This window comes from Salvia splendens, chromosome 22 (assembly GCF_004379255.2).
Source record: "Salvia splendens isolate huo1 chromosome 22, SspV2, whole genome shotgun sequence".
NCBI lineage: Eukaryota > Viridiplantae > Streptophyta > Magnoliopsida > Lamiales > Lamiaceae > Salvia > Salvia splendens.
Window position 1 is genome coordinate 1330581 of NC_056053.1, and position 24315 is coordinate 1354895.

Below are 24315 nucleotides of genomic sequence, written 5' to 3' on the forward strand. Positions count from 1 at the left end.
CGGTCACTTATGAATTTAATTATGTAATTTTTAATTTTTAGGATTTTAATTACTTACTTTTTAAATTTTAGGATTTTAATTATGTAATTTTTATTTTTAGGATTTTAATTATGTAATTTTTATTTTATTTGTAATTTATAATATTATTCTGGATATTTTTAATGCATTTTAATTTTGTGGAAATGTTTTTATTCAAATTGAATAATAGAATGGTGGGGCCCTTGTGCTCGTTATTGCGGAAGAGCACGATTGTGGGTGTTGTGCTCTTGCTTAAGAGCAGACAGAAAAAGTGGGGCCGGGCCCACAACCGTGCTCGTAGGCAAGAGCACGATTATGGATGCTGTTAATCTCTTATCTAGGCAAAACATAGCTACCAAACAGCCCCTTAACGTGCACTTGCCCCATTTCAGTACTTTATTTATAATTATACAAATAATACGAACTATAACTAACTAACATTGATAGTTATTTTTCAGTAAATTCCCATTTCAAATTTGTCTTTCTCACACACACACACACACACACACACACACGCTGTGAGATAATTCCCTTGATATCTCTCTTATGCAGAGCTTGAGCGTGAGTAATGGAGCTAACTGGAGATTCACACTCACCACAGCACCAAGAGGCTGTATTTCGCAGGTACTTTCCGAGCTTGAATGTTTTCCTTTCTATGAAAGTAATTAATTTTGGAATACATGTTTTTAGGAATTCTCCTTTACATTGCATATTCTGCCTAGAAAATTCACTTCTTATGAGTCTCTAGCTGTTGCATTGAAGAGATTTATAGACAGACAGATAATGGAGTCTGGATAATTTCTTCTCTGCTGTTACTCCAATAATGCACGTGTGTATAGGGATTGAGTCTCAATAGTTTTATTAATTCGGAAATTTATCGTCGAAAGCTTTGGTTAGTTCATACATTTGCAAATTGGTTTCCCTAATTTTGAATTTACTCCATAAAGTAGATGTATTTGCATACGTATCTCTGTTTCTGTATGATATTAGTCGATAAGATGACTTGTTTCGACAATAATGAATTCGAATTTTGAAGACTGAATTTTATAGGTTAGCTGAAATGTTTAAAGAGGGGGGTTTTATCAGTTGAAAGGAGGTGTCCTTTTAATTGAGTAATCAATTCACCTTACATATTCACAGTTTATTTTTTGTGTCATATCATTTCAATTCTGTTGTCTCAATACTTAATGAGAACAAGCCATTCCGGCGAGGATCTTGAAGTTAGTATTACTGTGGAGGGCTTGATCCTCACTTTAGTCGAAGACGTTGGTCTGCTATCAAACTGTGCACAACAATGATGTTTTGGTGGACTAACTGAATAATGTTTGACATGATAATTTTTCGTTTAAACTGAAGAAGCTGAAGAATTCATCGGATCATCTGTTAATTCTGTTTAAACTGTGCATCTTTCCAGTAACAAGTGGAAGCATATATATTTATCGTTGAATCGAAGAAGCTACGGTGCTGTTAGTCTCTTCTAATCCGTATGCCTTTTCAGCAAACTTTCTGTCCAGCATTAGGGAACAAGAAAGAACACAAGGAACACGGTGGGAGTTTAGAACTTAACCCAACGGATGGCTTGGTCGATAGAGATTCTCAAAAGCTCAACGAATGCAGATTGCCTCCTCTGGTTAGTGCATTAAAAGCTTCAGCAGAGGAAAACGCTGCTAGTTTTCACTTTCCTGGACAGAACAGAGGGCAAGCAGCTCCTTCATCGCTGACGCGACTAATTGGTGCAAGGCCGTTTCTGCATGACTTGCCAGAGCTTCCAGAGCTCGACAATCCTTTTGCTCCGCTCCCGAGGGACCTATTTTGGAAGCGCAAAAACAGGCAGCTGAGCTTTTCAGGGCATCAGAGACATGGTTTCTTGTTGGTGGCAGTACATGTGGGGTTCAGGCAGCGATAATGGCAACTTGTTCGCCCGGAGACGTCTCATTCTTCCGCGAAACTCTCATATCTCAGTAATATCCGCCATGGTGTTATCTGGCACGGTACCTAAGTACATTGTCCCCGAGTATGACCCTGAATGGGACATAGCCGGTGGCGTTACTCCTTCGCAGGCAAGAGCAACATAGCATCTATAATAGGAAAAGTTTTTCGTTTTCGTTAATTCTGGTTTAGTATCATGACAGGTAGAGGAAGCCATCAAGGAACTAGAGACGGAAGGTCTAAAACCAGCTGCTGTTTTTGTCGTCTCGCCTAGCTATCACGGTGTATGCAGCGGCATTGGCGCAATTTCCGAGCTCTGCCACAAGAACGACATCCCTGTGATCGTTGATGAGGCTCACGGGGCTCACTTTGGCTTCCATGACCACCTGCCAGCCTCGGCTCTTGCTCAAGCGGCTGATATTGTCGTGCAGTCGACTCACAAAGTACTGTGCTCTCTCACACAGTCGTCAATGCTGCATCTTTCCAGTAACCTTATTCACAGGGAGAGGATTTGCAGGTGCCTTCAAATGCTCCAAAGCAGCAGCCCGAGTTATCTGTTGCTAGCGTCGTTAGATGCTGCCACGGCTCAACTAAGTGATAGCAAGGGAACCATTTTCAACGAAGCTATTGAGCTAGCTGTTGAAACGAGGCGTGTGATTAAACATATCCATGGAATCTCGCTCTTTGATACTGCGAACTTCCCTAGTTCTCCCGCTATTGATCCTTTACGAATCACTGTTGGCGCACGGGAACTTGGTCTTTCGGGGTTTGAAGCTGACGACATCTTATGCAGGGACTTCGGGGTGGCTTCTGAACTTGTAGGAACACCGTCTATTACATTAGCATTCAACCTCGGAACCAAACGAGAGCATGCTTCGAGACTTTTGTCAGGATTGGAGTATCTATCAGAAACTTCCCCTCACACCAATGGATTATCCGCGGAGAAAGAAGCCAACGCCACAGCTCTAGCGCCCTTCGATGACTTCAACGTGGTGTTGAGTCCAAGAGACGCCTTTTTTGCTCGTAACCGAAAAGTAAGCTTTGAGGATAATCTAGGTAAAATATGTGGGGAGCTGATATGCCCTTATCCACCCGGGATCCCGGTGGTGATCCCGGGTGAGGTTGTCACGGAGAGAGCACTGAAGTACTTGCTGCACGTTAAAAGCAAGGGCGCCACGATCAGCGGAGCTGCAGACCGTCGTAAGTGATGTATGATGATGTATCATAGCTTTAGGAAGCTTCACATTTTGATGAATACTCTTCCTGATAGATTCAATGATACTATAAAATTAAAACCAATATTAGATTCAAGTTGAATTTTTGTCTAAGTTGAAAGTTGAAACTATTTGATTAGATGGAAAAAAATCAAATCCATTGCAAAGCTGCTTCTGAAATTATCAGTTGGAAATACTTGGAATTAGAGGTGACAAAATTGATCTGAGATAAAACAAAGTCGAGCCGGCCCAGTTTCAAAATGCAGCAGACAACTGGGCTAATCAACCAAACTGGCCCAATATATTTGCTCTTAATGGGATAGTCTATAAAAATAGCCTATATCCATTTATAAATACAGCAACATATTAACCTTAATATAATATAATAATATATTTACTCTTTTATTTCTTATCATTTTCTCCTTTCTCATTTTATTAGATCTATTTTCATGGGATGAAAGGAGTGTTATCTCATGCTATTCGAATAAGACATTTTATTTGTATTTTCTTTCGATTTTTACCCGAACTCGATATATATTTTCTTACACAATCTTTCAGATGATGATTTCCTTCACTTTTCTATAACTACAATATGTCATATCAAAATATACTGTACAATTGGGCCAAGATCCATTTATTTCTTTTCTCATACATCTTTTTATATCATTGGAAATTTCGTTAAATACATATGAAAAAAGTTTGATTGTTTAAATTATAGAGGGTTTTAGGGTCCCAGTAAGGAAAACTTGGCTGGTGAATTGCAATCAATGGATTTGGAAATTGTCGGTTGACTTGTCTTTATTTTATCATATCTGACATAGTGGCAAAATACAACACCAATACCTCCTAAATGCATTTTTTTAATTATAACATATACTTATGAATGTTATTACACCATCTTTAACTTCAGACATCAACAATAATCTTCTTCAATATATCCGATCTCACAACTTCTATTTTATGTATCCACTATTTGCAATATGTTATATGTGTATTGTTTATTACAATTATTATGTCTTACAACTTTTCTAGTAAACTCTTTCAAGTGCTTCAAACCCTACATTCTCCAATGTTACAAAAGCTTGAATTTTCAAATCTTTTTTTCTGAATAGTGATCTATTGGATGATATGGTTCAGCTCTCTTTGTCAGTCAAGTCGGGCATAAATTAATGAGAAATCCCACAAGAAAAATATCGACCATACACTTGTTTATTTTTTTTCCTTATTTGAGGTATATATAAATATATTCTTTAATTTTAATTTTGACCTTGTTTTTTTCTATATTTCATTTACATGAAGAACTCTGTACATTAATTATAGTACTAAATGATGTTACGCATAGGGCTGGCAAATCGTGCGGATTGGGTCGTTATCGGGTCAACCTGATAATGACCCAACCCAATAAGACCTAACCTGAACCCGACCTGTTAAGGAAACTATAAATCCGAACACGAACCCGACCTGCTACCTTCAAATCCGAACACGACCCGCACCCGACACGAACCTGTTATCGACACGATATAATATGGGTTGACACGACACGATAACAACCCGAACCTGATATTACACGATTAAAACCTAGTATTACACGATTAAACCTTAATTTTAACCTAATTTACACAATTAAAATTCATTTTATACTATTTAAACCTAATTTATAAGAAATTAAAAAATTAAAGTAATATATATTTTTTAAAATAATAATAAAAATAATAATATTATTTCTTAATGGGTTACCTGTATCCGACCCGCATCCGACCCGAACCCAACCCGAAATTATCGGGTTCTTAATGGGTCAACCCGATAAGGACACGGATCCAATAAGACTTGACCCAACCCAATAATTTCGTGCGGATTCGTGTCATATTATCGTGCCGTGTCGAAAATTGCCAGCCCTAGTTACGCATTCCAAATTTTCAATCATAAAATCTTAAAGCTTACTTTATTGATCATTGATTCATTGGAGTGAAAAGTGTTGCATCAAATTGGTTACATGGATATCCTTACATAGATAGAGCTATTATATATATCCATACATTACAATGAGAACCCTAATTCTATAGTCGAGTCTCTCTATTTTAAAAGTGTTTCATCTCCTATCTTAACAATTTAAAAATATGTTCAAAGGTGAAGGTTCAACTTAAATATTGCGAGAATGACGAATAACTTTTCAGTCATTCAATCATAAGATTTACATAAATGTATTTCTTTGCTAGACAAATATATACAACTTAACTAGTAGTATTGTTTAGTCTAGTTTGTGATATGAGAGACGATAAACACAAAATACAAATGTTTTTCAACGCATAGGAATTTTTTTGAAAATAATGATTGTATATGGTTGAAAATAATGTACCCATGTTGTTAAAAAAAAATATTAATCACACTACAAATAGCCCATATAAATTCTACTACGAATAGCCCATACGATCAAATATCACAAGAATAAAATTATGAAAAAACTAATATAAATTCGAGAATCTCATGTGAATTATTGTTTGTCGATTTGTTACTTTAAAATTGCGAAGTCCTTTAATTGATTGAAGCATACTTGTCATGTCATGTGGAAAGATCCTAAACATGCATGTGCTTGTGTTTCATAACAAGATTATTAATCAAGACATGATTTATTGTCTCTATTTATTTTAGATTAATAGTACTAGTATGTTTTTTAAGAGAGTCAAGTCAATGGCAAAAGTTTGCAATATGTACATAGTACTATTAATTAAGTTAACTTCAATTATGACTTTTAACTCTAATTAGAATTTATAATGAACGGATAATGAGGAAATTATGAATTTTTTTATGGACGGCAAAAGTATTATACTATGTATTTATTATTAATATTTAAAAATTACTAATTTATTAAAATAAAATAAACTAATAGCCAAATTGTACAATCCGTACATAAATGCATAAATTAACAAATAATTAAGTCACGCGTCCGCAACCAAGGCTGCCTCAAGTCAATTCACAAGATATTATTTTCCTAAAAATTAAAAACCAATCGAAATAAATATTAAATATAGTAGGTATTTTAATTGAGTATAATCAATCTATGATTAAATTTGACAGTTACAGTACTAAGATAGGGCATCATCATAAAACGCCTTATCAAGTACAGTACTATTATTTTATAATAGAATAATACAATACTTTTAATGCAATAATAAAGCATTATTATAAAGTGTTATTACGCATGTGTAATGCACAAATTAATAGTATATTTTTTAAACATTAATTTTCAATTTTAAATTAATTAAATAAAATTAGAATCAATATTAACAATAAACAATATGAGTAACAATTTTAGTTATATGAGAATAAAAATTTTATACAAATCAACACTGAAGTATAATAAATTTGAAACAAATCACATAATGTAATTAAGAAAATGTTAATAAAAGAAAAATATAATTAATAAAATGAAAGGAACGAAAACATAATTAAAAAGAACAAAATTAGCCAACCAAAGAAATTGAGGAAGCCTCAAGCTCACTAAGCATGGTGTGGAATGGTTCCATTGTGTCAAACTTTCCTCCTATGGTAAGAGCAAAACTGATATGCTTGAGTTTTATAAGGTAAGTAGGTATGTGTAGATAACCAGCCTTTAAATGACATATTTATAGGGTAAAATATTATGCATGTAATCCTTGTAAAACCTCCCACTCACTTCACTTAATTTAGAGGTATTTTTGTATAAAAATAAAGTTATGGAGATTCCCTATATTTTTATTTGGAATTCTAATCAAAAGTTTAAATGGCATAGTAATTATACATTTTGAATTTAATATAGTTAATCTTGCGAATTTCTCCAAATTTAAATGACATAGTAAAACCCCCCACTCGCTCCACTTAATCATACGTTTTAGGCCATTAATTATACATTTTTAATTTAATATAATTTTTTAAACTAAAATACCATTAAGAGTTTAAACCTCCCACTCACTCCACTTAATCACACATTTTAAGCCTTTAATTATACTTTTTAATTTAATATAATTTTTTAAATTAAATGGCAATCTTGTAAATTTCTCCAAAACTCCCCCTTTATATATTGTATAGATAAGATTAGAAAACTATTGCGATGGTTATTTTGGCAATATGTATAGATTAGATTTATTTATAACTGACGTTAGTTTATAGTATACCAGAATTCAGAGTTCAGTCGGCGGTTGAGAAATGAGATATAGTTATAGTGGTTAAATTCAGAAGAACCTATGTAGTTATTTTTAATGTGATAGGTAAATTGTTGTTAATTAAACTACATTCATGAAAATTATGTCATTGAAAACTATATTCATGAAATCATGTCATTGATAATACAGACAATTAACTAGACCGAGATTCCGAACAAGAATTAATATGTACGACTTTTCTCGAATTGGAGAAATGTTGCGTTATCACACCATTTTTCTTGTCTACTTATTATTTGCCTTTTTACTTACTCCATTATTTGATGTATTAAACTAGAAAATGACATTTCTTGTTTTTACAAAATATTAAGTATCTTATTTATATTAAAAATGTAAATATTTATTAATTATGAATCAGATATTATTTAGTTTGCAATTAGTTGATCAATTAATTAATTAAAACAAATGTTAATTAGAAAACTAAAAACACCAAATCTACCGCCATCTCTCAATTCAAATCCACAATCAAATTTATGGCCAATCCGCCACCCTCTCCCAATTCGCCACTCTCCCACGGCCAAAACAAGAAACACACAACCAATTTAGCACAACATGCATATGTATATATATGGAGGTGTGTTAAGGTTTTTCGCAACTAAAAAGAAAATAAATACATTCCCATATATATGATAAACACAAGAAACGCACAACCAAATTCACGTCCAATCGAGCATAAAACAAGAAACTCACTGCCAAATCGAACAACAATCAACCTCGTATCTAGATCTGATCTTACAACATCATCAGCTAATAGAGTAAAAATGTTTTAACGAAATTAAAGAGATATATATGTGTTATTTAGAGTAAAAATATTCTAAAAATCAAAGAGAACATAAGTTATTGTAAAATCAAGATTAGAAGTGAATATGCTATAAAAGCGAAAAATTTGTAGACTAGTTACCCAATCAACTCCAACTAAAACACCAATGCTTCTAAAATCCTTTTTTGTTTTCAAATTTTCTTCTTCTTTTATCCAAAGTCATTATCATCAATATAATCATCACCATTTAAAATCCGATAACTAATTAATGCGAGGGGATTGAATTACTGAGAGCCTAATTATGATATTCCATTAATCCTCCTCGGTAATTATACACCCTATGAATCTCACTGTTCAACTTTCCCACGCTTAGGAGAGAGAAAGCCACAGTGTTCATCTAGAGAGAGAATGGAACAAACTCCATCAACCCAGAGAAAACAGGCACAGTCGTGTAGAGAGAGAAACAAAACCAAGCGTAACAGTAGCACATGCATTATCCGATCATCAAATCTCAGTTTATATTTCCAGATTAAAATAACAGGAAACAGAGGGAGATACATACATTTTTATAGTATATATGTATAGAGAGAGAGAGAGGGGTAAACAATAAGGAGAGTAAAATCAGGTGCCTGCAACAAGGCAATGAGAAATCATTAACATTTGGGAGAAACTGCAAAAACCTAGAGAGAGAGAGAGAGAGTGCGCGCGTGTCTGGGTTGTGTAGTGTGTACAAGGGGGCAAACCACAGCAAAACTGCAGCATTTGGTCTCTTCAATCCTCAGCATCTCCTCCTATTCCTATTCTTCCAAACCTCCTCTTGTCTCCCACCTTTCATCCTCTCTCTCTCTCTCTCTCTCTCTCTCTCTCTACCGCCGGAAAACAATCCGAATCGAGAATACCTAATCTGAGAAGATGAGAGCTGGCGAGAAATCATAGCCGTTGATTTGAGCTGGATTTGAATTGAGAGGGCAAATGAAGGCAGCAAATACCGGCAGCGGAGCTCCGCCGCCGAACGCATCCGCAGCTGAAGGTCGGTTGCTCTCTCCTTCTTCTCACGCACAGGAAATGTTAATAGTTAATTGCGGATATTAAATACGTAGTCCGCATTTGAATCCATGAATTAATCTTCATTTAATTGTGTTTCCATATAAGTCTATTTGAAGAAAAAATTAGAGGATTGAAGTTTTAGACACGTGGCAAATTGCAGGTGAGAAGAAGAGCATCAACGGTGAGCTATGGCAAGCCTGCGCCGGACCACTGGCAAACTTGCCGGCGGCGGGGACTCACGTCGTCTACTTTCCTCAAGGCCACAGCGAACAGGTGATTCTACTTTCTTCTTGTTCAGTTTTTTTGGCCTTTTTAGAAGATTCTATAATTTTTGTATGGAGAGATGGAGCTATATTGTTCTTTTGTTGAGTAGAAGCTGCTAACCTGCGCTGTGGTGTTGGTTTCCAATTGCCCATAATTTGGGGGAAATAATTGACTGAAAAAATGTTTATCATAAAGGGCTTGTATGAGTTTCAACTTAGTTTGATTCTTTCTGTAATCATTTTTTTATTTACACTGTTAAATTGGATTTCCAGGTTGCTGCTTCCATGAGAAAGGATGCCAATGCACAAATCCCAAACTACCCAAATCTTCCCTCAAAACTCATATGCCTTCTTCACAATGTCACATTGCATGTATGGTTGGTTTAGTTTTTTGTAATGCTGCATATTCTTATGAACTCCTTTGAATTGATATCAAGACTAAATTTTATCTATGGCGTCTAGGCTGATCCAGAAACGGATGAGGTATATGCGCAGATGACGCTGCAGCCAGTGCCTTCGGTAGGTTCTTTCTCTTGTTGAAGAATGTTTCTGAAAATTTGTTGCTTATTACTACTACTTTTATGGAACAATTTGAAGATATGAAGGCATTTTAACATAAGTAACAATTTGAGGAACTGCTATGTTTGTTTGATTGCAGTTTGACCAGGATGCTCTGTTGAGATCAGATCTATCGATGAAAGTGAATAAGCCACAGACTGAATTCTTCTGTAAAACCTTGACTGCAAGTGATACTAGCACACATGGTGGTTTTTCCGTGCCTCGACGTGCTGCAGAAAAGATTTTTCCTACTCTGGTTAGTCTCTCGAGAGCTGTAATCTACTGTCTGTTCGTGAATTCCTTCAAAGTATGTGATGCTTGAGAAACTCATGCAATTGTAGGACTTTTCAATGCAACCACCTGCACAAGAGATTGTTGCCAGGGATCTTCATGAAACTGTGTGGACATTTCGTCATATTTTCCGGGGTAAGCTGATACAGTTATCTTCGTTTTTTGGATGCTACTGAACTCATTGTTGCCAAGGTATTCCCGAGCATTTAAAATTTTGTTACAAAATTGGAAAATTTAGGACAGCCGAAGCGTCACTTGCTTACAAGTGGATGGAGCCTTTTTGTTAATGCAAAGAGGTTGGTTGCCGGTGACTCGGTCTTGTTTATCAGGTAATGATGCAGGACACTGAAATGCTTCTTTTGATTTAAAAAATCTGAATAGTATGAACTCTTCTTTTTAAATGGGTTCTCTTGAAATGACACCAACATGTCACCTATATGCAATCAGGGATGAAAAACAGCAGCTTCTCTTGGGAATAAGACGGGCTAATAGGCAACCTGCTAACTTGTCATCATCAGTGTTGTCGAGTGATAGCATGCACATTGGAGTTCTAGCTGCAGCTGCCCATGCTGCTGCAAACAGTAGCCCTTTCACTGTGTTCTACAATCCAAGGTTATATTTATGCGTGACTGTTGTAGTTTCCTTACATATGATGCATCTCATCCTTAGATACCTTGGTTTATTTGCATGATTTCATATTCTTTATTTTACTTTGAAAGCAGGTCTAGTCCATCAGAGTTTGTCATCCCTCTAGCTAAGTACTACAGAGCCGCCTGCAGTAGTCAGATATCCCTTGGCATGCGCTTCCGGATGATGTTTGAAACAGACGAATCTGGGACAAGAAGGTATTGGTGATGCTTTATGAGTTCATATTCTACCCCATTATTGCTGTGAATATCTCATAAACCAAAAGCAATAATTATAACGATCATAGTAAGTCACTGAACCAAAAACTAGAGAGCCTACATCATCCCAACATATTGACTAATTATGAGATCCCTACCATTTAGTAAACTTGTATGAAATGCATGCTGCAGATATATGGGTACGATAACAGGAATCAGTGATTTGGATCCTGTGAGGTGGAAGAACTCACAGTGGCGCAACTTACAGGTAATCACTGAAAATACTCTCAGTTTGTCTAAAATGGACCTGCACTACTATAAGGGGTTTTTTTGAATGCTCACTTGGCATTTAATGAGCAGGTTGGTTGGGACGAGTCCACTGCTGGTGAAAGACGTAGTCGCGTCTCCATATGGGAAATTGAGCCTATTACAGCTCCATTTTTCATCTGTCCTACGCCTCCTTTCCTCCGCACAAAGTTCCCTAGGCAGCCAGGAATGCCAGGTAAAAAGAGCGCCTAGAAATTATTCTGCAATGTAACATCCAAAACTTTGCTGTCTGTGTCTCCTGTGTCTTTAGTGGAATGCCCCTGAGTTATTTGCACTTTCAGTGGCATCTCTTTATAGGTGTCTAATCATATTAGTTGACTAATATTCTATTGACAGAAGTGGGCAATGAAAAATACTGAATGCGATTGAGCAATAATCCTCGAAGAGTTGATCTAATTTTATTCATTTAGAGAAAAGAACCAAAGAGAAAAAAAAAGGTCCTGGAATATCATGTCAGAACACGCTTGATGGGACGAGATGCCCCTTCCTCTATTCTCATATCTTAGTTCGCTTTTGGCCTACAGGAAAGGAGCTATGTCTGTTTTGGCCCTTGGATGTGGCATCCTCTTTTTATGTTATTCATGATTAATGCACATAGAAGGACTAGCTAAATACATTCTTGTCATAGTGATTTCAAGAATTGAACACCTCTGAAATATCTGTTGCCTTTCCTCCCTGCAGATAATGACTCGTCTGATTTTGAAAGTCTATTTAGGAGGTCAATGCCATGGCCTGGTGATGAGTTTGGCTTAAAAGATTCGCAAGCGTTGCCTGGTTTGAGCTTAGTCCAGTGGATGAACATGCAGCAAAATTCCTCAATGACTAACCCAACGCAGTCGAACTACATTAATCATTTACCTGGTTCTGTTCTGCAAAATTTTGGCGGCTCAGATATTTCACGTCAACTAGGTCTGCCCATGACTCAAGTTCCCCATCAGCACAACCTACAGCACAGTGCACAGAGGCCGACTGAGTCAGTGCAGCAACAAGACCAGCTCAAATCCACTTTAAATAATATACGCTCGACTATACAGCCACAACAGCAGTTGACCGACGTTACTCATTCATCTAGACAAAGTTTGGGTGGTCAAACTTTACCAACAAGCCAAGTCCAGTCCCAGAATCCCATTGAAACTCAGAATGTCTTGCAACATCAACAATCACTTCTCAGTCATCAGCTTCAGAGAAATCTCCCTCAAAATCTGCCTCAGCAGCAGCAACAACAGCAGCAGCAGCAGATTCTGGCTCATTCTCAACAGCAAAATCCTGATCATACAAGCCAGCAGCAGCAGCACATGTCAGATAACCAAGTAAAGCTTCAACTTCTACAAAAGCTCCATCAGCAACAGCAATCACTCTTAGCACAACAGTCTGGACTTCAACATTCTTCCCATTTGACACAACTCCAAGACCAGCAGAAGCAGCTTCTTGAAACCCCACCAAACTTGTCGAGGTCTATGAAAACAAGCCAAATGTCGGATTCCTCTCAAGCTTCCGGTATGCATTCTCAGTCACATGGTACAGGTCAGCAGATGGTAAGAAGTAATAGCCAATCTAATCTACTGCGGTGCACTCAGCTACCTCAGAAACCTAAACTCCAGCAACAACAGCAGCAATCTGGAATGCTATCAGATTTTCCTGGACATGTCGGAGGTGCCTTAAAACCAATAACCAACCAGCTTTCTGCTAGAAGCAATGGTCTATTGACTGCAGCTACAGGTGGGTTCCAGGCTGCAGTTACTGATGATGTTTCATCTTGTTCAACTTCAGTATCCACAAACAACTGTCGTAATGCAGTTCAGACTGTAATTAATGGCAGAAACCACCATTCCACAACATTAGGGGATGAGATTGCTCAATCTTCTGCCTCTCTTTTAAATCAAAGTGGTCTAGAGCAGATGTCTTCTAACGGTCACATAGTTAAAGATCTACATCAGAAGTCTGATGTTAAGCCCTCAATGAATGTGTTTAAAAATCAGAACCATGGATTTATTGGATCTCAGACATTCCATGATGGTGCTGGAACTCAGATAGATTATTTAGATAGTTCTTCTTCAGTAACCTCAGTTTTTCCTCAGAATGAAGGTCAGATACCGCAAAACAACTCCATGACTTTCAATTCTCAGTCATTGTTTTTTAGAGATGCTAGCCAAGATGGAGAAGTCCTCGGTGATCCAAGAAGCAATATACCATTTGGGACTGATATTGACAATCAGTTAGATATGCCCTTGATACTTAATCAGTTGGTCACAAAAGACATGGTAGGATCAGGCAAGGACTTTGCAAACAATCTCTCTTCTGGAGAAGGCGTGCTTCCCACCTATGAGAACCCCAAAGATGCTCAACCTGTACACTCTTCATCAATGGTGTCTCAGCCCTTTGGAGTGCCGGATGTGGCGTTCAATTCCATTGATTCCAACGTAAATGATGGTGGCTTTGTGAATAGAGGCTCTTGGGCTGCACCACATGTTCCTAGAATGAGGACATATACAAAGGTTGGTTCTTTATGAGTGAGATTGATGTTGAATCATTGATGCAATGATTGCTGGTCCAATCACTATCCAGTAATCATTACACTGACCTGGTATCTTTTTTTGAAGGTATACAAGCGAGGAGCTGTGGGGCGGTCTATTGATATTTCACATTACTCAGGCTATGATGAGCTCAAACAAGACCTGGCTCGTAGGTTTGGCATAGAGGGACAACTGGAAGACCGGCAGAGAATTGGATGGAAACTAGTCTATGTAGATCACGAGAATGATGTCTTGCTAGTTGGTGATGATCCTTGGGAGTAAGTTGCTAATTTGTTTAATTAACCAGCATTATCAACATCCTCCATCACACATTTACATGTTTTAATTGCTGCCTTCAGGGAATTCGTGAGTTGTGTACGTTGCATCAAGATTCTTTCTCCTCAGGAGGTCCAACAAATGAGTTTGGATGGTGATTTTGGTGACAATGTTCTTCCAAATCAAGTTTGCAGCAGCTCCGACAATGCTGTGAACTAGCTGGACTAAGGTTTTGCTCTATGTTCAATGCTGAAAGGTGCCAGCTCCATGAGTATGACTTCATTTCCATATACATTATGCACTTTTTAAAGCTCCCATCATAGTAGACACTCTATCTGATTCATTGGCTGAGAGATATCCTTGAACCGATAACGACTAAAGTTTCCGGTGGAAAGTAGGCACGTGGGTCTAGAGTCTAGACTTTTACGAAAAGGGGTAATGTGCCTTGCAGTTGTAGGACATTTTATCAAGCCAGAAACAGATCTAGCTGCTGGGGATATCTATTGTAAGTTGTAAGAATGGGTTTTCCCTTTGGTTTCATTTGTTTATTTCACTTGTAAAGATTTGACTCTTACATAGTTTGTATTTAGGAAGTGAGAGTGTTGGGGTATCTATAGTTGCTGCCTTCCTATACTAATGCTTTTCCACATATGTATAGTTGTTTACAACTGTAAATAAAATTCAGATGCCACTTCAGCCTCAGTGAAGCTGATAAACCGTGACAATTGATATGAATGTTCCCTTTTATGTATTTAGTGGTTGTTTCCTTGTGAGTTTTGATCTGAATTTCTGAATGCAAATGTGAATATAATAACAACTTGGGTATTCAAGTGTAACAGTCCCTGATAATTTGAAAATAATGTAACTTCCACCCGGGTATTTTTTATTTCATTTCTTAACTAAGAGATAACACATCCACAATGCTGCATATTCCTTTACTTAGCTATTAATGGGTCTCACTATTTTATATCTTCTTTATTTTATTTTTTCTCTAACCAATTTAATTACAATTAAACAATAGTATATTAAACTTATAAAAAGGACATTTGTATTAAAATAAATATTAGTATATTAAAATTATAATTAAAATGACATAATTGAAATGCTAAAATTATAATTTATTGAAAACGATAAAATACTAAATTAATTGACGGTTATAAAATAAAAATTGATAACAAGGTAATATTTGACATTTGAGGACGTGGGAATTTTTTAAAAATATTTTTCCGATTTAAAAATAAAATAAAAAATTCAACAACCAAAACGATGACCACTCATGGGGGGCAAGTGGACGTCAACGCGCACTCCATATCGCGCCACGTGTGTCGGACGCATTGCCTCGTCAAACAAAGACGTGGTCTTTGTGGCGACACACATGCAACGGCATACCGATGGCGGCTCATCTAGACGGAACGAGACAACTCGTCCGGCTAGGCATTGTTGTTAGTCTTAGATTAGGTCAATACGAGTTGGATAAATGTAGAATTTTCTACTTAAATATTATAGACCATTAAGTACATTATCTTTTGAGAAATGATAGTAAATTATATTGAATGACATTAAAGGGGGTTCTTGCTTACATAATTACTAGTATTCTCAAAATGTATATAGGTAGTAGTAAATTTTATTGGTTTAAAATTCGGTAAATTACATTAAATATCAAAGCCTTTCAATTAATTTCAAACCTCTAGCGCTCTAACTGCACCACCATCGCCTCAGCCACCCCCTGAATGTCACTCACCCTAGCCTCAGGACAATTCTGGTGGAGCACCCCGATCCCTAGACAAAATATTGATAACACCATTGGCATTTACAAGTCATGACTGATGTACATGATTGGACATTCTCATCAATATTGTAATAAAAACCGTCAAAGTTTTATTGTGAGTGTCGCCACCGATGAGAAAAATTAAGATAAACAAATAACACAAAGAATAAGTTGTAAGAAACGTAAAAGAGAAAAGCACGCTTTAGTTAGTTTATCTAACTAAAGTTAATAGGATCGGAAAATACAACTGACAATGATAAATAGGAAATCCGAATGACAATTATAACCACTCTCCAATGATATAAACGGAAAAGAGAGAGGAAATTGAAATCGAATGATGAATAGGAACACTTAGTCTTTGGCTCCACCATTCTAACAAACGGTTAATAACATGTAGTGTCATTGTTAAATCTGGACATTCTCAATATGCGTATCATTTTCCATTTTAGTTCATCGTTGTACACCATTCATTCTTCTAAGCTCTGGACTTCTGCGATTAGCCTTTTTGATTTATTGCACTATTTCACCCAAGCGTCCATTTAATTACTCTTATGGAAAACCATTATTGGTTATCAATTACCATGGGCATAGGGCTAAGCAAAACCCTAACTAAACCGAAAATTTGGACTGAATCAAAACGAAACTAGCGGTTTGAAGACCATTTTTATATTGAAACGGTGCAATTCCATTTCACTTTCCATGACTCGATTTTGCTTGGTTCTCATTCTGTTTCCAACAAAATGAGGCAATTTCACCAAACTATACCCTTGTTCGTCTACCAATGCTCAGATATGAAATTTATAATCTTATACTATAATATTCGGTTTACACATCATTTCTTTCTTAAAATCATAGACGCACATTATTCACGTTATTCGAGTTGAATAACGCATTCAATATTGATTTATAGGCAATTCAAGTTTGTCTAGGTCTAATCGAATTGTCCGAAATCCGAATGCTCACCCCATGGCCTCTCTTTATAGAAGTACTATAACCATTTCCCAGTTCGAAAAGGAAAAGGGAAATAAAATAATAATCGTCCCAAAATGGTATAGGAAACACAATTTGAGTTTTCAAATTTCAGACAAATGATGCATTTGATTTCGTGATGTAATTCGCGCCACGGACAAAAAAAATTGAAAATGCTTAGCTAGCGCCATCTTTTTCTCCTCCCCTCCGCCCCCAAATTTCCCACCCTTTATATATAGTGGTTGGCCTAGGGTTCCGATCTCTCTCTCTCTCTCCTGCATCGCTCTCGCTCTCGCTCTCACTCTCACTCTCACTCTCACTCTCAGTAACTCAATTTCGATTTTCATCCTCGCTTTCATTTCCATCATCGTCTTCAACAGGTGAAGCCAACGCCTCCACCCTCCGCCGTTTTCACCGACGCCAGGTACACTTTTTCAGAGTTGTTTATCTGAATTGCATTTTTTTCATCACTGAATTGTAACATTGATGCTTCATTTCATTTTCGGAAAGAGTTGAGGATAATAATTTTAGCTGTTGCCTATGTTTTGTTTTGGTTTTAAATTGATTTGCTTGCATGGAGACGTTGATGCTGTATGTTTGTAAATTTTGCTTGATCTAGAAAGGATTTTGAATACAAATTGACGCAATTGAGCTCTGATCTAATGGGTTGGTCATGTTCTACACTTTTGGCATTCTGAAACTCCATTTAAATGAAAAAATAATTACTGACATTTGTTTCCGATGGAGAGCCTCTAATATGATTTTATGCGCTTTTAATTTACCGGTTTTCAAGCTCTATGCACTGTTTCATTTATATATTGAAGTTTTCAGTAACTTTCTTGGGTTGTTTCTGACATTTCTCTTACTTTTCATTATCAGATAGAGGAAATAGAGCGGCACCGCAGCTAAGAAAGATATGCCGACTAATCAAAAACAAAAAAAGAAGCGTGCTTCACAAACTGTTGAAGATGCCAATGTTTCTCGTAAAAGGCCAAAACGAGCTGCTGCTTGTTCAGATTTCAAGGAGAAATCTGTTAAAATATATGAGAAAGATTCTGTAATTGAAAAAAAAGAAGATGGAGTTGTTGAGGAGGAAGTCCTAGCTGTTCGTATGACTGCTGGGAAGGAGGATGGTCGCCCATGTAGGCGCCTCATGGATTTCACATTTCATAACTCAGATGGCATCTCACAGCCCTTTGAAATGCTGGAAGTTGATGATATCTTCATCTCTGGTCTTATCTCGCCACTTGAGGATAGTGGCGACAAGGAGAAAGATAAAGGAGTAAGATGCGAAGGATTTGGGCGCATTGAAGAATGGTCTATATCTGGTTATGAAGAGGGATCACCTGTAATATGGGTAACCACAGAGGTTTCTGATTATGAATGTATTAAGCCCTCAGGAAGCTATAAGAAGTTTTATGACCGTTTCTATGCTAAAGCTAGTGCTTGTATTGAGGTCTATAAGATATTATCAAAATCTTTTGGAGGGAATCTAAGCCTTGACGAGTTGCTTGCTGGTGTTGTGCGTTCCATGAGTGGGATGAAGTGTTTCTCCCGTGGTGTATCTATCAGAGATTTTATTCTTTCTCAGGGTGAATTCATTTATAACCAACTTATTGGTTTGGATGAGACTTCAAAAAAGACTGAAAACCTTTTTGCTGGTCTACATGTCCTAACTGCTCTTAAAGATGAAAGTAGTAAGATGGTAGACTTTGCAGAAGCTCAGCCTGTCTCTTTGCCTGGGAATTTGAGAATTGGCCTCAAAATAGGGGATGACAACAAAAATGAACTGGCCAAGCCTTGTCAGACAGAAGAAGATGAAGATTCAAAAATGGCAAGGCTGTTACAAGAAGAGGAGAACTGGCGCTCAATGAAACAGAAGAAGGGCCGGGGTTCCTCCTCTTCGAGCAAATATTACATTATGATCAATGAGGATGAAATAGCAAATGACTATCCTTTGCCTGCCTATTATAAGATGTCCAATGAAGAAACTGATGAGTATATTATTTTCGACAGTGGCATTGATGTGCTAAATATTGAAGACCTACCCCGAAGCATGCTCCATGAATGGGCTTTGTACAATTCAGATGCTAGGCTTGTTCCGTTAGAGCTCCTTCCCTTGAAACCCTGTGCTGAAATTGATGTTACTATATTCGGGTCAGGCATAATGACTGCAGATGATGGGTCTGGATACATTTGTGATGGTGATTCTACTCAGTCATCAAATGGTTCTGCAGCTTCTGCAGTTGAAGGCATCCCTGTTTTCTTGAGTGCCATAAAAGAGTGGGTAATTGAGTTTGGGTCCTCAATGATTTCCATTTCAATACGCACAGATATGGCCTGGTATGTTACTCCCTCTGCCTCATATGGCTGTGTTAATGCAGTGTATGATGTTTAAATATACAATTTAATGGTTCCTATATTCATTATTTGTTGATTAGTTGGCAGCATGAATTTCATCGCCATGAGTTGGATCATTTCGGAATTTGGATGTTTGATCTATTCTTTGGACATTTCATTAACTCTGTTTCAAGTACCAACAATGGTTGAACAAGATACTAGAGCCTAAAATTAAAACGGCAGAGAGAAATATTAAAGAAAGTACATGCTGTAATGTTTCATGTACAGAGAAATTTAATATCTTAGTAACTGTTTGCCTATTTCTGTTTAACTAATAATATCTGAAGATTCCTCATTCTGTATGATTTGGAGGTTTTGAAGTTTTCATGTGCATAATGCATTGTTTCTTTCTATTCTTCAGGTACAGACTTGGAAAGCCTTCGAAGCAATATGCTCCTTGGTATGACCGAGTCCTGAAAACTGCGAGGCTTGCTATCAGTATCATTACCTTGTTAAAGGAGCAGATCCGGGTGGCAAGACTTTCTTTCACTGATGTAATCAAGAAAATCACAGAACTTGCCAAGGATCACCCTGCTTTTATATCATCTACTCTAGAAGCAGTGGAGAGATATGTTGTGGTGCATGGTCAGATTATTCTGCAGCAATTTTCTGAATATCCTGATGATATCATAAAGAAGTGTGCCTTCGTACTTGGCCTTGCCAAGAAAATGGAAGAGAAGCACCATACCAAATGGCTTGTCAAGAAAAAGAAGCTTCTTCATAGGAATGAGCAGAATTTGAATCCTAGGGCTGCTATTGAGCCTGTTGTGTCCAAAAGGAAGGCTATGCAGGCAACTACGACAAGGTTAATCAACAGAATCTGGGCTGGATACTATTCAAATTACTCACCTGAGGCAGTGGATGGATTGAATGGTGAAGTAAAAGAGGTTCATGAAATTGAAGAGCAAGAGGAAAACGAAGAAGATGATTCTTTGGAAGACAAAGTGATTGTATTGGAAGAAACTCAGACAACTAAGCCGGCACCAAGGCAAACCAAGTCAACTTCTTGTGTAAAGGAAGTCAAGTGGGATGGGGAATCTGTAGGCAAACTGAGTAATGGTGTGGATTTATACAAGAAGGCCATAGTCCATGGTAATGAAATTGTGGTTGGTGGGGCTGTTCTTCTAAAAGATGATGACAAGGTTGAATTTCCACCCTTCTATTTTGTCGAATACATGTTTGAAAAGTCAAATGGAAGTAAAATGTGTCATGGGAGAATGATGCAACTGGGCTGCCAAACTGTGCTTGGAAACACAGCTAATGAAAGGGAGGTTTTTTTGACAAATGAGTGTATGGATTTCCAACTACAAGAAGTCAAAGAAAGTATATATGTTGATCTAAGATCAATATCTTGGGGTCATCAGCACAGAAAAGCAAATGCTGATGCTGAGAAAATTGATAGAGCAAGAGCAGAGGAAAGAAAGAAGCAGGGATTGCCTACTGAATATTACTGCAAAAGTCTGTATTGGCCTGAGAGAGGAGCCTTCTTTACTCTTCCATATAGTACGATGGGGCTTGGATCTGGCTCTTGTGAGGCTTGCAATATAAAAGAAACTGAAAGGCAAAAGGAAAAGTTTGTATTGGATGCATCTTTGACCAGTTTTACATACCAGGGAACTATATATTCTATCAATGACTATATCTATGTGAGTCCTTCCTACTTTTCGTCAGATGAAATGGAGGCTGAGATTTACAAGGCCGGGAGGAATGTGGGATTGAAGGCATATGCAATATGCCAGCTGCTCGAAATTTGTGAACTGAAGAAGTCCAAAAAGAGTGATGCCGATTCCATTCAGGTCAAAGTCAGGAAATTTTTCAGGCCAGAGGATGTATCATCAGAGAAGGCATACTCATCGGATATTCGAGAGGTAAACTTGTATATTGCATCAGGGCCAGATAGTTTTGCACTTGCTTAATCCATAATCCAAGTCAAACTATCATATGATTATCTGCCATAAATATTTTGAGTGCTTGCAATTTTCCATATGGAAATTTGTCTATATTTGTCATTAAGTTTATCGATAGTATTTTACTCTTTTTGAGCACTCGTGATTTTCTGAATGATTTTTCAGATCTATTATAGTGAGGAGATGCACACCATACCTCTAGATGTTATTGAAGGAAAATGCGAGGTCCGACGAAAGAAGGATCTTGGGCCACTAGATGTCCCCTCTATCTCTAACAATGTTTTCTACTGCGAACATCTGTATGATCCTTCCAAAGGATCCATTAAGCAGGTTCCCTCTCTTTCCCCTTCTCTTGAGAGGAAAACTGAATTTGTCCGTTTACATCTTATTGGGACCATTTCATCCTATTTTCTAATCAATTGTCTTTTGTTGTTCTCCGTGTGCAGTTACCGTCAAATATTAAATTACAGTACTCAACTGGGAAGAGTAATGATGATTCTGCATCTAGGAAAAAGAAAGGGAAATGCAAAGAAGGAGAGAATGATACAGAACCTGAAAAAGTAGTATCTAATGAGCACCGCTTGACTACTTTGGATATTTTTGCTGGCTGTGGTGGTTTGTCTGAGGGACTAGAGCAATCAGGTAGGCTTATAGCATATCTCCTACTTTACGTTGAGGCTTATAATTCCCTGTAAGTATAATCTTCTATTTTGGGGTTTAATGCCTGCAGGTACCACTCTCACAAAATGGGCTATTGAGTATGATGCTCCTGCTGGAGATGCATTTAGACTGAATCATCCTGGGACTTTGGTATTTGTAAACAACTGTAATGTTATCCTCAGGTAGATTTCTTGCATTGAACTTCAAAATCCTTATACCAACTTTAGCGCAAACCAGCATCGATATAGGGGAACTAAAATCATGTAAATGCAGGGCGGTCATGCAAAAGTGTGGGGATGCAGATGACTGCATTTCCACCCCAGAGGCTGCAGAATTGTCAGCATCAATGGACAAAGTGGAAGTTGAAAACCTTCCACTACCCGGACAAGTCGATTTCATTAATGGTGGCCCTCCTTGCCAGGTTGGTTAAACAACACAATTTCTGATTTCCAGTGAATCATTAAGTTACATTGCTAAAAGTATTTGGAAATCTCTTGTAGGGGTTTTCTGGAATGAATAGGTTTAATCAAAGCACCTGGAGTAAAGTCCAATGCGAGATGATCTTGTCATTTTTATCCTTTGCTGATTACTACCGTCCAAAGTATTTCCTTCTCGAGAATGTTAGGAACTTTGTATCTTTCAACCAAGGGCAGACCTTTCGCTTAACTTTAGCTTCACTCCTTGAGATGGGGTATCAGGTATGCACTGTTAAATCATTTTAAGAACGGAATATCTTGATTTCCTAGTGATTTTTTAATGTATTTGTTTGCTTTATGAAAAGGTGAGATTTGGTATCCTCGAAGCTGGTGCATTTGGAGTTCCTCAGTCTAGAAAGAGAGCTTTCATTTGGGCAGCGGCTCCTGAAGAGCTCCTTCCAGAGTGGCCAGAGCCAATTCATGTCTTTGCAGCACCAGAGCTAAGAATCTCAATGTCAAAAAACTTGCAATACTCTGCTGTCAGGAGTACCGCAAAAGGTGCCGCATTCCGTCCTCTTACAGTCAGAGATACAATTGGAGATCTTCCACCAGTGGTCAATGGTGCATCTAACACAAGCTTAGAGGTAAACCTTGAGTACCTCCCAGGAATAAAAAAATTGATTGCTCTTACATACAAATTACTTGGCAATGCTAGCTTAGTTGCCAGACCCCTTTCACACAACTTGAGGCCACTTTCTCACTAATAATTATTTCATGTTCTGTCATTTGTTAATGCAGTATCAAAGCGATCCAATTTCGTGGTTCCAGAAGAAAATCCGTGGTAACATGAACACATTAACGGACCACATATCAAAAGAAATGAATGAGCTTAATCTGATCAGGTGTCAGAGAATACCCAAGCGTCCTGGCTGTGATTGGAGGGATCTGCCCGAGGAGAAGGTGTCAACAAAACCTTATTCTTCTGATTCTTGTATTTTCTGTGGAATATTGGATAAAAATCTAACTCGTCTTCTACAGGTCAAGTTATCTAATGGCCAAATGGCTGATCTGATACCATGGTGCTTGCCAAATACGGCCAAGAGGCACAATCAATGGAAGGGACTTTATGGCAGGTTGGATTGGGAGGGAAATTTCCCAACTTCAATAACAGACCCCCAACCAATGGGTAAAGTGGGGATGTGCTTTCATCCCGATCAAGACAGGATTGTGACTGTCCGTGAATGTGCCCGTTCTCAAGTAAGCATGCACCTTCTTTTCAACAAAATATTGTTAGTATCGCAGAGTTTTTCCAATGATAACTGGTTTCTGTTGGGTCACGTCTTTCTTTGGCCCACGAATTCTTTTACACCACACGATCTTCAGAAACTAAGCTTGAGCACAGATGTGGATGTGGCTTCACTGCCTTCTCCTATTAAACTTGTGCACATAAAAACTATACTATCTTTGTTCCATTATACAATGATTCTGCTGCATCGTGGAAATATAGAGAATTCTGTCGTTCTGTACCTGAATTGTTAACTTGTCTGTGCAGGGTTTCCCGGACAGCTATAAATTTTTTGGTAATATCATCCACAAGCACAGACAGATCGGAAATGCAGTTCCTCCTCCTCTAGCATATGCCCTTGGAAACAAACTGAAGGAAGCCGTCGAGAAGAAAAGAAGCATGTAGATGACAATCATGCTAAAGGACGTCTTTGAAGAACAAACTAATGACGTGCTTATGGGCCGTCTCGTTGATAATGTGGGTGGGATTTTCTTTGTAAGCTGTCTATTTGAGCAAAGTTGTTTATAGATCGGCTCAACATTATTAGTAGACATTTCGAGTTGAGATTGAGGGTGTCTTTCTTAGTTAAGGGATGTAACAAATTTGCATCGGAAACTCTTTTTAGTGTTAATTATTCATTACAAACTTGGAATTTTTTGTAGGTTCACTTACT

General features: G+C 37.5%; 2 protein-coding genes and 1 pseudogene across 2 annotated transcripts; all 3 read left to right on the forward strand.

The window, feature by feature from the left end:
• The first annotated feature begins 491 nt into the window (after window positions 1-491).
• LOC121786010 lies at window positions 492-3266 on the forward strand (annotated as a pseudogene).
• Window positions 3267-8480: 5214 nt separating this feature from the next.
• On the forward strand, window positions 8481-14988 carry LOC121786009 (auxin response factor 19-like). The gene is made up of 14 exons (XM_042184514.1): window positions 8481-9147; window positions 9325-9437; window positions 9701-9799; window positions 9890-9946; window positions 10086-10241; window positions 10327-10411; window positions 10515-10605; window positions 10724-10888; window positions 10999-11121; window positions 11314-11389; window positions 11482-11623; window positions 12130-13943; window positions 14049-14239; window positions 14321-14988. The coding sequence occupies exons 1-14, from the start codon at window positions 9090-9092 to the stop codon at window positions 14454-14456; spliced, it is 3306 nt and encodes a 1101-aa protein (XP_042040448.1). The 5' UTR covers window positions 8481-9089; the 3' UTR covers window positions 14457-14988.
• A 2140-nt stretch (window positions 14989-17128) lies between these two features.
• LOC121787364 (DNA (cytosine-5)-methyltransferase 1B-like) lies at window positions 17129-24296 on the forward strand. The gene is made up of 12 exons (XM_042186078.1): window positions 17129-17398; window positions 17854-19317; window positions 19736-21242; window positions 21447-21611; window positions 21728-21923; window positions 22012-22123; window positions 22215-22362; window positions 22442-22639; window positions 22723-23001; window positions 23156-23317; window positions 23396-23614; window positions 23910-24296. Exons 2-12 carry the CDS (start codon window positions 17891-17893, stop codon window positions 24045-24047), a joined length of 4551 nt encoding a protein of 1516 aa, XP_042042012.1. The 5' UTR covers window positions 17129-17398; window positions 17854-17890; the 3' UTR covers window positions 24048-24296.
• The last annotated feature ends 19 nt before the right edge of the window (window positions 24297-24315 follow it).